We start from the raw sequence: 14,300 nt of genomic DNA, 5'->3' as shown, positions 1-14,300 counted from the left end.
ACATCTGTTCTCGTCGATTTTTCACGGCGCGCGCACCTGAGGCACCGGCGTTTGACAGAAGCCAATCATGACGGCCGGGCCGGGCCGGCGCCGGGCTGTCCCGCCGCGAGGACGACGACCGCATCAGCGGCGGCGGCGGCGGCGGTGCCGGCAGCAATGGGGAAGAGGTATCGGCGGCGCAGCCAGCGACGGAGCGGCGACGGCGACGGGAAGGCGACGGGAGGCGGCAGCGACGGAGCAGCGACGGCGACGGGAAGGCGACGGGAGGCGGCAGCGACGGAGCAGCGACGGCGACGGGAAGGCGACGGGAGACGGCAGCGGCGGAGCAGCGACGGAGACGGGAAGGCGACGGGAGACGGCAGCGACGGAGCAGCGACGGCGACGGGAAGGCGACGGGAGACGGCAGCGGCGGAGTGGCGACGGGGAGGCGGCAGCGGCGGGGTGGCGACGGGAGACGGCAGCGGCGGAGTGGCGACGGCGACGGGAAGGTGACAGGCAGGCGGCAGCGGCGGAGTAGCGACGGCGACGGGGAGGCCGCAGCGGCGGGGTGGCGACGGGAGACGGCAGCGGCGGAGTAGCGACGGCGACGGGGAGGCCGCAGCGGCGGGGTGGCGACGGCAACGGGGAGGCGGTAGCAGCGGCAGTAGCGGAGGCAGCAGGCAACGACGACAGCACTCCTTGCACTACAGCAGCAGCAGCAGCGGCGGTGGTGGTGACGGCAGTAATGTCAACAGGCCGAAGGCAGGGGCGTCAGTGGCGGCGGAGGCAGGGCCCGCGGCCTCAAAAGTGACGAAAGGCAATCGCAAAAAGGGTGGCGTCCGGAAATAATCACGACCGACACGGCCAAAGGTTTCCGCGCTATGTATGTTAAGGGTATTCGATTGAACCAGCCAAAGATGGGTGACTAAAGCGAGCTAAAAGAGTGGCCGAGCAATGGAGCACGCCGCGCTGCGAAGGTGTGTGGCGTGTATGGCGTGTCGGAAACAGCTGGCGACGACGGTACACACGCGGCACCCGAACGCGACAGTACGCATTCGGCACCCGAGGTGACGGTACACACGCGGCACCCGAACGCGACAGGTACACACTCGGCACCCGAGGCGACGGTACACACGCGGCATCCGAACGCGACAGGTACACACTCGGCACCCGAGGCGACGGTACACACGCGGCACCCGAACGCGACAGGCACACACGGCGCCCGAACGCGACAGTACACACTTGGCACCCGAACGCGACAGGTACACACTCGGCACCCGAGGCGACGGTACACACGCGGCACCCGAACGCGACAGGCACACACGGCACCCGAACGCGACAGTACACACTCGGCACCCGAACGCGACAGGCACACACGGCACCCGAACACGACGGTACACACACGGGGCGCCCGAAAGCGACAGGTACACACGGGGCGCCCGAACGCGACAGGTCGATTGCCCATCAGTCTGGATGGCAATGGCGCTCACTGATCGCCGCCATCAGCGCGAAGAACGCAATACGCGGAATGCACCCATAAATCCCTGTGTGACGACCGCATGCCCCAGTGCGCGGCGGAGTATCATTACGCTCGCTTTGTCAAATGACGTCCTCGCCCATGTTCATGACGGCATGCAGATCGGTAGTGGTGCAATGGAAATTGTCTGCCGGTCCAGGCAAAAGCTGTTGGACAAAGTGGTTACGAAGCCAGGACGGCCTGAACGGCATGGGCCTCGCGATTAGCCACCGGTATCAAAACAAACACGGCTCGCCCTGAGGCGTGGTCTCGTAAATCGCCTGAGGTGGCGAACAAAGAACGCCGACCCGACTTAATTTGTTGTTTTTGTTTTGTTTAAGATAAGAGAGGGCAACTGCCAATCCGGTCATTATATTCGCTGGTGCGATATGCTTTTTAGATGATGATTAATAAGGTCAGTCGTTAGACCATGAGAGCTGTGTCCTTGGCTAGCTTGCTGTAAATGCGAAACAAACTAGACTGAGGCAAACGATGAGGTTTGTAAGCACTCATTCAAGCATTATCTCTCACATCCAACCAAACCTGACGCGACCTGCCCCATATTTTGCAATCCCTGCAGGGTAAACTATAATTGTATGACTCCCAAAACGAGGTGTGGGATGAAATAAAACGCATCCAAATGTGACCACAAGCCAGGGGCTCCGCTTTCACGTGCCGATCCACAAACTTCTCCAGCGTCAGCGGAGACGGATTCCGGTCCGCTTCAGTGGCGGATAGCAGCCCTCGAGCCAGCCTGTCTTCTGGCGCTGTCATCTTTGCGTTGATGCATCAGCTCAAACTCCCGAAGCTGAGAAGCAGCTCAGCTGTAAAAAGGTGACCGGTTTCGATCATTGACTCACGACCGTCGCCCAGTGCATAGGCGTACGAACACGGCACATGCGAAGGGCGCCAGGGGCGAAGGGCTAAGATCCTGTTATCCAAGATGCACGTTACACGTTAGTGCATAGACGTTAGTGCGGCGCATAGACGTTAGTGCAGTGCACAGACGTCAGCTCCGGAGGAATGCATGGAAAACATGGACTTAAAACAAGGCTGGCCCTCACTCCAGACCCACATTCTGTGACGCCCCCTCCCTGGTCTGGATCTGTCTCTCCGACGCGGAGGTGCCGGCGGCGTTCAGCTGTGGCCCTCGCCGGATCTGCCGCTTTGTTTGGCGGCCGGCAAGGTCAGATTCCCGATCGACGGCAATTAAATCATCAGGCGCTTTGTCGCTATTGTTCCCCGCCGGCCGGATTGCGTTTATTCTCCTGATTGAATGGGGGGTAATTTGTCGGCGGGTCTCTCGGCTTGCCGTCCACACTGCTCTGGACGCCGGAAACGACATCTCAGGTTTTTTGGCCGAGCGAGGAAAAAGTGTGGAAGGGTAGCGTTTGGCAGCATTGTTGTGTTTGGTTAATTTACGGTTTTGACCAAGTGAATTTCTACTTCGGCACGTTGTCGCCCTTGGAACAGCAGCGAAGGAAATGGTTACGGTGATTTTGACGACTAAAAAATACAGTCGTCGATTCAATACGTGTTAAGCTTTTCAGGCCTTGTACGGCTTGAATTAGATTAGAGCTCTCCGATATCTAATCAAATCGACGATAATTGCATGGTGCGTGAGTTTGTTCCCACTTGAGGAAGAATGGGTTTCGTCACAAGCTGGTTGTTGAACACGCCCACAGAAACAGACCGCTGCTTAACAGCTTTGAACAGATTCAGCCGACTGGCAAATGTGCATGACCAAGCGATCCAGCCAGCCCACGCGACGCTGTGAGAATGGGACAAGGTATCCCGATGGAAACGTGTGCTGGAATATAATTGCCCATTTCCCCTGCGAGCCACCAAAACGAATGAACGATGAGAAATGCAATGAATATGGATGATATCAACACAGTGACAGCCTCGCCAGTGCACATTTTGGTGCACGTATTTTTGCCCGGGCTGAATTGTGTGTCATGAGGCCGGGAAAGACACGCGACAACTGGGGTCGCAGAGGTCGCCAGATCGTTGTCATTTTCAAACGTCACGGCCTGGCGACGTCGCAGCTGTGTGGAAGGAAGATAATTCCCATTTGGTTGTCACCACATCTAAGTACTCCACAACCCTACGGCGTTTTACCGCCCTTGCGTCGAGGGGGAGTCGGCTGGGCGCAGCGTGACATGACGTGATGTGGCGTGCGTGACGTCCACGTACGGTTCGACACTAGCGCAGCAGCTCCCGGCTGCAGCGCTAGCCGGAGCCGACCGTCCGCATGACGCCAGCCGAGAGCTCACATCCCGGAGCTCCACCCGGCCGGGAATTTCGGCGGCGGGGCGCTGCGCGCACGTGCCGGCCGCCACGTCAGCGGCGGCGCCGACACGTGACGGGCACGTACCGCACGGCCACGTGACGCCACGTGACGCGGCCGCAGGAAACGGCAGTCAATCAGAAAGGCGTGGGCTTCCCGCCGCGCGCCACGGTCGAGTGGGGCGCCGGCGCCGGCGGCGCGGCGACGGGCCGCCCGTCCCGGTCCCGCCGCCGGTGCCCCGGAGAGGGGCCGCCTGCCCCGTACTCCGGGTCACCCCAGATCGGCCGGCCGTCGCCGGTGCCCCGGGAGAGGGGCCGACCTGCCCCGGTACTCCGGGGTCACCGCCACAGATCGGTCGGCCGTCGCCGATGGAGCGGGAGAGGGGCCGACCTGCCCCGGTACTCCTGGGTCACCGCACAGATCGGTCGGCCGTCGCCGATGCCCCGGGGAGAGTGAGAGGGCCGGACCTGCCCCGCTATCCGGGGTCACCGCCACAGATCGGCCGGCCGTCGCCGGTGCCCCGGGCGAGGGGCCGACCTGCCCCGGTACTCCGGGGTCACCGCCACGGATCGGTCGGCCGTCGCCGGTGCCCCGGGAGAGGGGCCGATCTGCCCCGGTACTCCGGGGTCACCGCCACAGATCGGCCGGCCGCCGCCGGTGGAGCGGGAGAGGGGCCGACCTGCCCCGGTACTCCGGGGTCACCGCCACAGATCGGCCGGCCGTCGCCGGTGGAGCGGGACGGCTGCAGCCGGCGCGGCGCGGCTGGCTGGCCGACTGCAGGACGGGGTGGCCACAGCACGTACCCTTGCTCTGCTGGGGAGCGTGGTCTGACGCGTGCTTATCTCACCAACACCTCACCTCACCTCACCTCACCTGAGCTCACCGCTCACCTCCCCAGCACACTAGACCAGGTCGACGGTGTCTGCTGGTGGACTGCCGCTCCATTGGCAATGAAAGAAGTGAACAACAAGCAGCCAGAGCTTAACGCGGGGCACGACGCTGCAGAGCCCCCCACCTCCGTCACAACCCACTCGCTGCTGCATGACGAAGCTCGCAGTCGCAGGCGACGAGAAGCTGCATCTCCTCGGAGCCGACTGCCCGGCGCCACGCCCTCCCTCAGCTGCAGGTCCCGCTCCGTTAGCCCGCTCCATGCATGCCGCCTGACGCCGTCTGTCTCGCGTTCGCAGGCCGCGGCGGAAGACGAAGACTCTGCTGAAGAAGGACAAGTACCCGCTCGGCGGCGGCATCCTACAGCCGGACCCGTCGCGGTCCCAGGCGTCCACCATGGCGCGCGACATGTACCAGATGCCCAACGGCTACATGCCCAACGGTAAGAGCACGGCGCGGCGGCGCCGGTGGGATGCGGGCTGCAGCTCTGGCCCGGGGAGGCGCTGCCACACGATCGGGCGGGTTGTGGCGACGCCGGCCGCCGGCGGCGATAACATCGGCTCGGCGCCGCGACCGGACAAAAATCGCTGCACTCGCTGACGAGATGAGCCGGACGGGCCTTGAGTTGTCAGGCGCTGCTCGTCCGCGCCAGTGGCCACCCCCGGAGGCTGGCCGTTCGCAGACGAGCCTGCGTGTGCGCCGCCGCGCTCGCCCGTCCGCAGCGGCGGTGCAGGCTGGTGTCGTACCCCTCGCTGAATCCGGACGGCGAGAGGGTCCCCGCAGGCCCGGGACGATCTCACAAAGGCTCCACTTCGCCGACCGAGGGCCAATCGGTTTCAGTTTGCTGCAGTTCGCTGGGTCTGGCATTTGCCGCGCTGAAACCAATCAGCGTCAGCGGAGGGCGGTGGAGGCGAGTGCTGGAGTCGTGTGCGAGCCCTCTCACCGTTCGTCCCGCTGGGGGAGGGGGGGGGGGACGGTAGCGGTGCGGCCCCCGTCGCCTGAATGAACCGGGCTGTGATTGCTAGGGAAGGAGCCCTGTTCAAACCAGGTACATGCCACCTAAATGAATACGTTCTGTTCGTATGTTTCGCCAAAGACTGTCACGACCTGAAGGAAGTAACTTGCCCACTTGGTGAGAGGAAGGCTGAAGCCAAGTCTTACCAACGGCAACGCATTATCTAAAGCAACGTTAAAATCCGGTCAGTCAGCGTACCTGCCCTTTCGATCGGAGAGCCCCACGATCGGCATTGCATGTCTCTTGAGAACCCCCGAGACTCCTTCCTGGGCCGTGGATCAGGCGCCGGACGTGAGACTTATACCGCGTATCAGCGCCGGCATCTAATAGCCGCACATAAGTAGCCCATTTGCCGGGGAACGGCGCGTCCTCCGACAGGCGGGCCAGATACGATCGCTGGCTACACGGCTCGACGCTCAACGGCCAGGCTCGGGCGATAATTACTGTCCGTCGTCGCAGGATGCCCGGCAGACACTGACGGCGCGGTCTTGCTCCTCCAAGCAGGCTTTCCGTTAGATTGTAGGGTGACAGGCTCTGCCTAATTCGGGCTTCATCTCGAACGCGAGTTTGTGCCAACGTCTGCGTGGGCCTAGTGCGTAGACCTTCCGATTCCTATGCGCGCAACAAATGGCAACCGCTACCCTACTTTGGTGCTGCATTTTCACTCCTGGTGCGCTTTGTACGTACGTACTACTGATGCTTCTGTTTCTGGTCGCACTTATTCGTCACACAATGGGATGACACCATGAGCAAATGAGACACTTCCTCTCAGCACACCTAAACTCTGGCAGACTCGCGTCATCTTCCGGCGCATCCTCTCCCACGGAGACTCGCTCGTCGCCGTCCCCCGTCGAAGGGTCGGGGCGGCGCCCGTCTCGCCGGCCCGGCGGGTCTCGCCTCCGCAGGGCGTTGGCCTGGATATCGAGCCGCGGGAGCTTATTTACCGGGCCGGCGCCGGGCAGTGTCGCTGGGGCTGCCGGCCGGGTCCGCAGGGTCGGACCCACTCTGAATCCGACCCGTCTCATTATGACACTTACACTCCAGTTAGGGGCGCCTCCACGGCTATTGAGACTTATTTATGTGTTTGTTTGCGTCCTGGACTGTGAGAGACAGCGGGGTCGGCACCGTCTTGACGCCCCTCTCTCTCTCTCTCCTCTCTCTCTCTCCCTCTCTCTCTCTCTCTCTCTCTCCTCTCTCTCTCTCTCTCTCTCTCTCTCTCTCTCTCTCTCTCTCTCTCTCTCTCTCTCTCTCTCTCTCTCTCTCTCTCTCTCTCTCTCTCTCTCTCTCTCTCTCTTTCCATGTCTCTTCCTGAGACACTCTTGCTTTATCTTTCTGTCACACCGTTTCTCATCACTTCTACGTCCTTTTTGCCGCCTACATCTTGCCAGCAACTATTGACAACAGGCGCCCAAGCAACACGCGGAATGTCACGCGTGCTGCTGCGCGGTGCTCGCTCAACGCGTCACTCTCGTGCACCCTCCCCCGGGTGCAGGGTCGGCAGCTTGACATTCCATCCCGTCAACACATCAGCACCGTAAATATGCAATCTCTCTAGTCAGCACTCGGCGCCCGTCGCCGTCGGACCCAACGGCCCCGCGGCCTCGGCCCACATGTACGCACCTACCACGGATGGCTCCGGTAGCGCCGCTCGCCGAGCGGACCCCCGGTGCCCCCTCCGCGCGAGCGACACGCCCCTCGGTGCCGGGGTCACCGGCCGCCCCGGTGGCGGGAGGGCCGCGCGGGGCAGGTGCGGGCCGGGCCGTCCGCGCCGCCGCCGGGTCGAGGACGCGTGACGCGGCCGGCCTCCCGTTGTTTTTTCTACCGCGCGGCCGGCGGTCGTCGCCCACTTCCTGCGCGCGGCCGGCGCAATTTTGGAGACGGCGGGGGGCGGCGGCGGAGAAGCCGGCCGCGGGACGGGGCGCTGCCGCCTCCGCGCTACGCCCACCCGGCCAGCCTACGGGAGCTCCCTCCCGGCGGGACGGGGCCGGTGGCGAGGCGAGCGGCGAGTCGCGGCTGGAGTCGGGTCGAGTCGTCGATGCGACGGCGACTCGAGTCACCGCTGGGGTGCAGGCCGAGTCGCTGCCCCGCCGGTCAGGCGAGTCGCTCCACCCGTGATAACGGTACGGCTGTTGCCTTGGTCCCAGCGCAGGCGGGAACTGCCATTACAAGCTCGGATGGTCCCTCCCGGATGGAGGAATCCTCTCGCTGACTTGGGCTCAGAATGTTGGTAGACATAGCGTTCAGTAGTAGCTTCGTTTCCACCGTACTCGTATTCACATGCGAAGCTCAGAATTACCGGTGAGGAGCGGGCGTTGCGGCCGTTCTTTTCTTTCACAAAATGCAGCCAGTTGGGACGTATGCTGAAAAACGTGATGGCCGTGAATTTGTCTGTCAATGCTTATGGGTATTTGTACTCATGGTTTTGTTTGGTTTTTGCAATTAGATGGCTGTAATAGCACTCGCTGTTATGAGTGCAGTCGCTTCCAAATTTAGCATCTTTGGGCAGAAAAAGTATCCTCGGTAATCCTGCAGCGCCCGTCAGCTGAGGCTTCACATGACCCTGAAAGCCTCGCCGGCTGCCATCCGCCCTTGGTGAGCAGCGGGCAGAAGAGTGGAGGAGGCAGAGAGAAGGAGCGCCAGGAGAAAGAGAGACAAGGACTTCATTGAGAGAGGCGCAGACCGTCTTTTGTGTGGTTGTGGCCGAGATCAATACCCCAGACTGGCGTAGTACTACGGCGAGAGTGAACCCCATTGAGACTTGAACAAAAGTCAGGAATGTTTTTGTGCTCTGAATGGCCACATGATAGCAATCTTATTGTTTGGGTCTCTTTTGTGCCGGATCACCTGTTTTCTATTGTGAGTCAGTTCAACATTTGTTGTACACAAAAGTCGCGTGGGAGAACCGATGCAATTCGGGTTAATCATGCTGTTAAATGGGCTATGCGGGAAGTCTTTGCGGTTCATAGGTGTTGTCAAACTTGTCGCAGATGCCTTAAAGGTCGAAAGGCTGAAGCCGCTGATGTTCCACATTTGTGGGTTTTGTCGCTCAGCTGTTGTAAAGGGACTACGTGCCAATTGAGAGCACAAATTTGAGATGCACATACGCACATCATTTGTACTGCATGTATGACGATGTATACTTCAAAATACCCCGCAATTTCTGCATTTCCTGTTTTAGGCTTTTCAAGGAGCATCACAACTTTCCAATCATGTGGGAAGCATGTAGGTTGCGTCAGCCGTGGGAAAACATTCCCTTTGATAATACCGCGATTCGTGTTACATGAACCATCTGAAATATATGTATATATATATATATATATATATATATATATATATATATATATGTCATATAGGCGTAGCATAGTATGAGCAATAAATACACTGCACGTTATATCACTGAGTCGAAACGGAGATTATTCCAGTAGCTGCGCCCTTGGCGGCGTATCACATACGCCGCTCATCTCTGCCAATGGAGAGACCAAGTGGCGATTTGGCGCCTGGGCTTGCAGCTCGAGCGAGGAGAGAGAGAGGCTGAGAGCAGGGACAGAGTGGGGGCGCAGCGGGAGCAGAGCCGGCCGGCCGGTGATGCGTTAACGATGAATTGCGTGGCTGTTGAACTATTTAGCCGCGGCCTGGCAAACACTAGAGCGGTGTGGAGACAGAGCTCTTCAAATACCCGCTGTCAATACGGCGAGCAAACACACGCGCGCCACCGACGGCCTGTACCGCAAACAACCATTTTCACGGCAGAAAATAGGCACGAGCGCGCAGCCTTGGCGCACCCCTCTTCCGCACCGTTCCGGCGAGATGGGTAATGCGGCGGGCACGCATCAACCAACCCGCCTTGGCAACTTGTGCCTCTCAAATCCTGGCGTTCAGTGGGAACAAACTGCCGAGGTTTGACCACACCACTCAGCTGACAGGTGGACGTCACGTGATCGTACTGTCTGAGCGTCTCAGAGCACAGGCGGCCGACCAACCATGAACAGATCGCAGCACTGTTGCGAGTTCATGCTATTTTTACGATGGTTCTCCTGTGGAACGTTGCTGCAGCTCCATGAGGCCGTTGTGCACGCTTGCGTGCGCCTCAGGCCTCACCGGCACAGCAGCCAGTCTTTAACAGTCCAGCCCAGCACTGTTAAAACAGCCCAACGTCTTCGCTGTGCGCAGTGAACACGTCCAACTCCTGTATCGGCAGCCGTGTACAGTCTGGGTCTTTGTTGTCCACCCAGGCTTGGTAGCCCACCGCGGGCTTGGTTGTTCACCACAGGCTTGGCAACCCACCACAGGTTCGGTTGCCCACCCAGGCTTGGTAGTCCACCACAGGCTCGGTTGTCCACCCAGGCTTGGTTGTCCACCACAGGCTTGGTAGTCTACCACAGGCTGGGCTGTGCAACACAGGCTTGGTAATCCACCCAGGCTCGGTAGTCTACCACAGGCTTGGTAGTCCACCTCGGACCTGGCTGCCCGGCCCACACACCTGACTGTCCCGACCCTGACACGGGCTCCCGATCGTCCTCGGCTGTCCCCCGCCATCTTCAGAGGCTGCTCTCGGTACCGGGGCACCGTCCTGCCCCGCTTTGTCGGCTGCGCCCGCACGGCGTCACAGGCTGGCCCCAGGGGCGCCGCCATCAGCTGGCGCCGCTTCCGCCCGGCCGCCGCGCGGCATCTTCAAGAGACGAGTCATCGCCGGTCTGATTTTCACGTCACCACCCCGCACCCAGCCGACCCGCAATCATGCAGCGCACCGCAAAGCCTTTACGGGCGCCGGTAATGGTTTACGATAATTGAAAGCGCGCTGGCGGCGGCGCCACGACCGCCGCAGCGCCGCGCCGCGATAGCCGCTTTACGGTCACGCAAAAACGGCGGCGGCCGACGCCGGGCCTGTCGCGGCGCGCGGATTACCGCCACAGTGTCCGCTTATGTCCGCGCGCGGAAAAACGGCGCCCAGACCACCTTGGCGGCGCGTGAGCGGCGGCGCGGCGCCAGAGTCAACACGCGCCGTGTTGAAGGTAAACAGGCCGAGAGGAGGGCGCCTGCAAGCTGGGCTAATTCCCGCGGTCGGTCCGGTCCGGTCCGGTCTGGCGGGGACCCTCGGGACCGGCGGATGACCGGGGACGGAGGCGGCGGGACGGACGCAGCGAGAGTGAGTGTCGAGTGGCCAGCGGGAGTGTGACCGGCTGGTGTTGAGTTCTGGCGGGCGTCGTAGGTGGGCCGAGCTGAGTGACTTGTGTTTGGGCGTCTTGAGTCCATCTCTTGCTCCGTGGTACGTAGTTGGAGCAGAGGCTCGTTCGCACGTGGTTGGTAAAATTGGCGCTAAGAGTTATGACCAACTACTAGATACGGCACACAGCCACTGCCATATTACCGCGACATCCTGAAAACACGGCCACTTTGCACGAATCGGCAGGGCCACCATACTCCCTGTCCTGCACTTTACCTCTGCGCTTTAACAGTGTCGCAGGATGCTGGCTGACCTCTTGCGTATTGTCGCGGGATGCTGGCTGACCTCTTGCGTATTGTCGCGGGATGCTGGCTGACCTCTTGCGTATTGTCGCGGGATGTTGGCTGACCTCTTGCGTATTGTTTGACACCTGGAATATCGGTCTACCTCCGAAATCTGCCTAAGTTTTTGAGTCTTCGTTGGCCTCCAAAGTATCGGTTGTAACCGGGATCTGACATCTGACATATGGTCCAACCCACGGATCTTCGCTGATCTCTGGAAACCTCTGGAATATTGTCTGGCCCTTAACCTGAAGTCCCTGTTTTTCCCAGACCCGCCCTGCGAGGCTGATCCCTAGATCCGTGCCGACCTCAGTTCTCCCAAGGGCTGATCCCTTGATTCCCTGCTGACTCCACCCCTCCCGCTACCCCCCAGACGATGATCCATAGAACCCCTGCTGACCTCAACTCCCGTCCCCCAAGAGCTGATCCCTAGACCCCCTGCTGACTACAGTTCTCACCCCCCCCCCCCCACACCCCCACACCCACAGACGGATCCTTAGATTCCCCGCTGACCCCAGTTCTCCGGTCCCCCAGGAGCTGACCCCTGGAGCTCCTGCTGTTTCCAGACCCCCCCCCCTCAGGAGCTGACCCGTGGGGCCCCCGCTGACCCCAGCCCCCCCCCCCATGTGCCGACCCCTGGAGCCCTGCTGATCCCATATCTTCTCGCCCTCCAGGTTACCCCACCTACGACCCGGCCGCATACCAGCAGCATGCCGCTGCCTACGGCAGCTACATGACCAACCCGTACATGACGGCCGGCGGCCAGTACGAGATGGCCCGAGGCTACACCCCTCCCACCACCTCCAGCATGGGCTACATGAACGGCTCCAGTTACAACGTCATGTACACCAACAGGTGAGCGTCGCGGAACTGACAATGGAGCCGAGCACTCGTCCGGCCTCACTTCGTCTGGGCTGCATTCGAGTCGAGAACGATTCCGTTTTTCCGTGCTAATACAGGCTTTCATAACCGTACTCCAAATTTCCCAGCTTTCGTGACCGCGGTTCAAAGCCAAGCCCGTCAGTTCCACCACTCGCTGTAGTCTGTCGCGACCGAGGAGGGCGTTCGGCCGCCGGCTGTCTCCGCGTCCGGCGGCACCGTGCCCCCGCTGACGGCCGCCCTCCGCCGTTGCAGCCCCAGCCCGTACAGCGGCATGCAGGCGGGCATGGGCACAGCGTCGGCCAGCCTGCCGTCGCACTCGCCCAACAGCATGCGCTCGGACACACCACCGTCGGCGACCGCCGCCGCGCCGCCGATGAAGCGGGAGTACGGCGCGCCCCCGCAGCAGGGCGACCTCAACAGCATGATCAACATGTACCTGCCGGCGCAGGCGGCGGCAGAGCAGGCGGCAGCGGCCGCCGCCGCCGCCAAGTACGCCGCCGAGCAGAAGTACATGCCGCCCTACCACCACCAGATGACAGGCAGCCCAGACGCCAGCCTGCCGCCGGCCGCCATGACGCTGGCGCACCACATGTGAGCGAGGCGCGCGCCGCGTGCCGCGCGGGTCAGTGGGCGCGGTGGCGGCCCGCCCGTGTGATACAGGCCCGCGCCGGCCCTCCGCCCCCAGCGGCGGCCCAGTGGCAGCCCAGCGGCAGCCCAGCGGCGGCCCAGCAACAGCCCAGCGGCGTCCCAGCGGCGTCCCAGCGGCGGCCCAGCGGCGGCCCAGCGGCGGCCCAGTGGCAGCCCAGCGGCGGCCCAGCGGCGGCCCAGCGGCGGCCCAGCGACGGCCCAGTGGCAGCCCAGCGGCGGCCCAGCGGCGGCCCAGCGGCGGCCCAGTGGCAGCCCAGCGGCGGCCCAGCGGCGGTCCAGCGGCGGCCCGCCGCCCCCAGCGGGTGACCTAGCCCTCAATTGTTGCTCTAGCCCCAGCAGCCGACCTTGCCCAAGAGACCGGCCCCAGCGCCGCCCCCAGGCCCCCGGCTCGGTGCAGAGTGAACCCGCGGGTACGGTGTAGACGCAGCTGCCCCTCAGAATGTTATGTAACAAGCCATCACGTATGGATCCGTCTACACAGCTCTTCAGAAGGTTCATCTGTCGCCGCTCTCTCGCTTCACACTGCGCGCGTAGGGCCAGAATTCTCGTGCAGAAGTAGGCAAAGCACCACTCGGTTCCGGCCGCTCCTGAGATCGCGGACGAGCGAGACACGCTCTCGCGTTGATTGGTTGGGCGCGGGTCACGAGGCCCGCTGAAGCTGGCTAGTCTTGCGGGGGTAGCTAACTGGCACGGATGGTACTTTGTGGATAAGGATCATGGGAAAGGTTTGGCCTACTGTTCGGCACATCCCGTTGAAATGATAGCAAATGACATAATTGATAAGTAACTGGATGGCTGAACACTGACAGGAAAACTAAACTGATCAATACTAAACCCGGTCATCCGACCCTCTCATCCTCTTTCTTGCTTTATTCTGAATCCTCGTGGCGCCCCGCCTGTGCGAGGCAGGCTGCATGCGTCAGCCGTGAGTAAGCTGACAAGCCACCTGGAGAGAGACCCCGACCGGGCGCCAGCACACACCCCGTAGTGGGGTCCCTGCGCGGGCTAAGGCTCGGCGGTCGGCCCTCCCAGGCACATGTGGTCCTGCCCCACTGTTATCCATTCTCCTTTCATCCCATAGCTCTGAAATGGTCATGTCTGGTTGATAGGGCTATAATCCAAACAAACCCCGAATATTCGCAACTTAGCAAAATGGTACTACCTCTGAAACCTATGAAGATCTGTTGGCTTGTTGCAACCCAACTTAGAACTAGAAGAAGTGAAAAATCCTTCCAATTTTGGAAGAGCTCCGCAATACGCACTGCCCCAACAAGAAGCTCTATTGTTCTGACTGGGCTTTACCAGAAAGACCACGAACCCGGAGACAGCGATGAGAGCCGTGACCTCTCGCGGTGTACGCATGGGACAGGTGCGACGTATGGGTGACACAGGCGCCTTGGTCACCTGGGCCCGGGGGCGGGGCAGGGGCTGAGGGTCACAAGCTGCAGCAATCCCCAGAGGCCATACAGTGGACAGCAGGGTAAACTGACACCGAGAAGGCGAGAACGAGAGGATGCGTGAACACGCGATGAAAAGGAGCGTGAGTGTTCTGGTATGGAAGCAGAGCATGTGCACCG

At 61.5% G+C, this 14,300-nt stretch overlaps 1 protein-coding gene across 1 annotated transcript in view; it reads left to right on the top strand.

Annotated features, from left to right (window-relative positions):
• LOC119097083 (transcription factor Sox-2) overlaps positions 1 to 12,691 on the top strand; it is a 29,666-nt gene extending 16,975 nt beyond the window's left edge. The window contains exons 2-4 of the mRNA XM_037220118.1: positions 4,973 to 5,115; positions 11,868 to 12,048; positions 12,328 to 12,691. Coding sequence (XP_037076013.1) covers positions 4,973 to 5,115; positions 11,868 to 12,048; positions 12,328 to 12,670 — 667 coding nt within the window. The 3' untranslated portion in view covers positions 12,671 to 12,691. The remainder of the gene's footprint in view (positions 1 to 4,972; positions 5,116 to 11,867; positions 12,049 to 12,327) is intronic.
• The last annotated feature ends 1,609 nt before the right edge of the window (positions 12,692 to 14,300 follow it).

This window comes from Pollicipes pollicipes, unplaced genomic scaffold (assembly GCF_011947565.3).
Source record: "Pollicipes pollicipes isolate AB1234 unplaced genomic scaffold, Ppol_2.1 Scaffold_4295;HRSCAF=5057_pilon_pilon_pilon, whole genome shotgun sequence".
Lineage (NCBI taxonomy): Eukaryota > Metazoa > Arthropoda > Thecostraca > Pollicipedomorpha > Pollicipedidae > Pollicipes > Pollicipes pollicipes.
The sequence above is the reverse complement of the archived record's forward strand: the minus strand, read 5'-3'. Positions and strand labels throughout refer to the sequence as shown.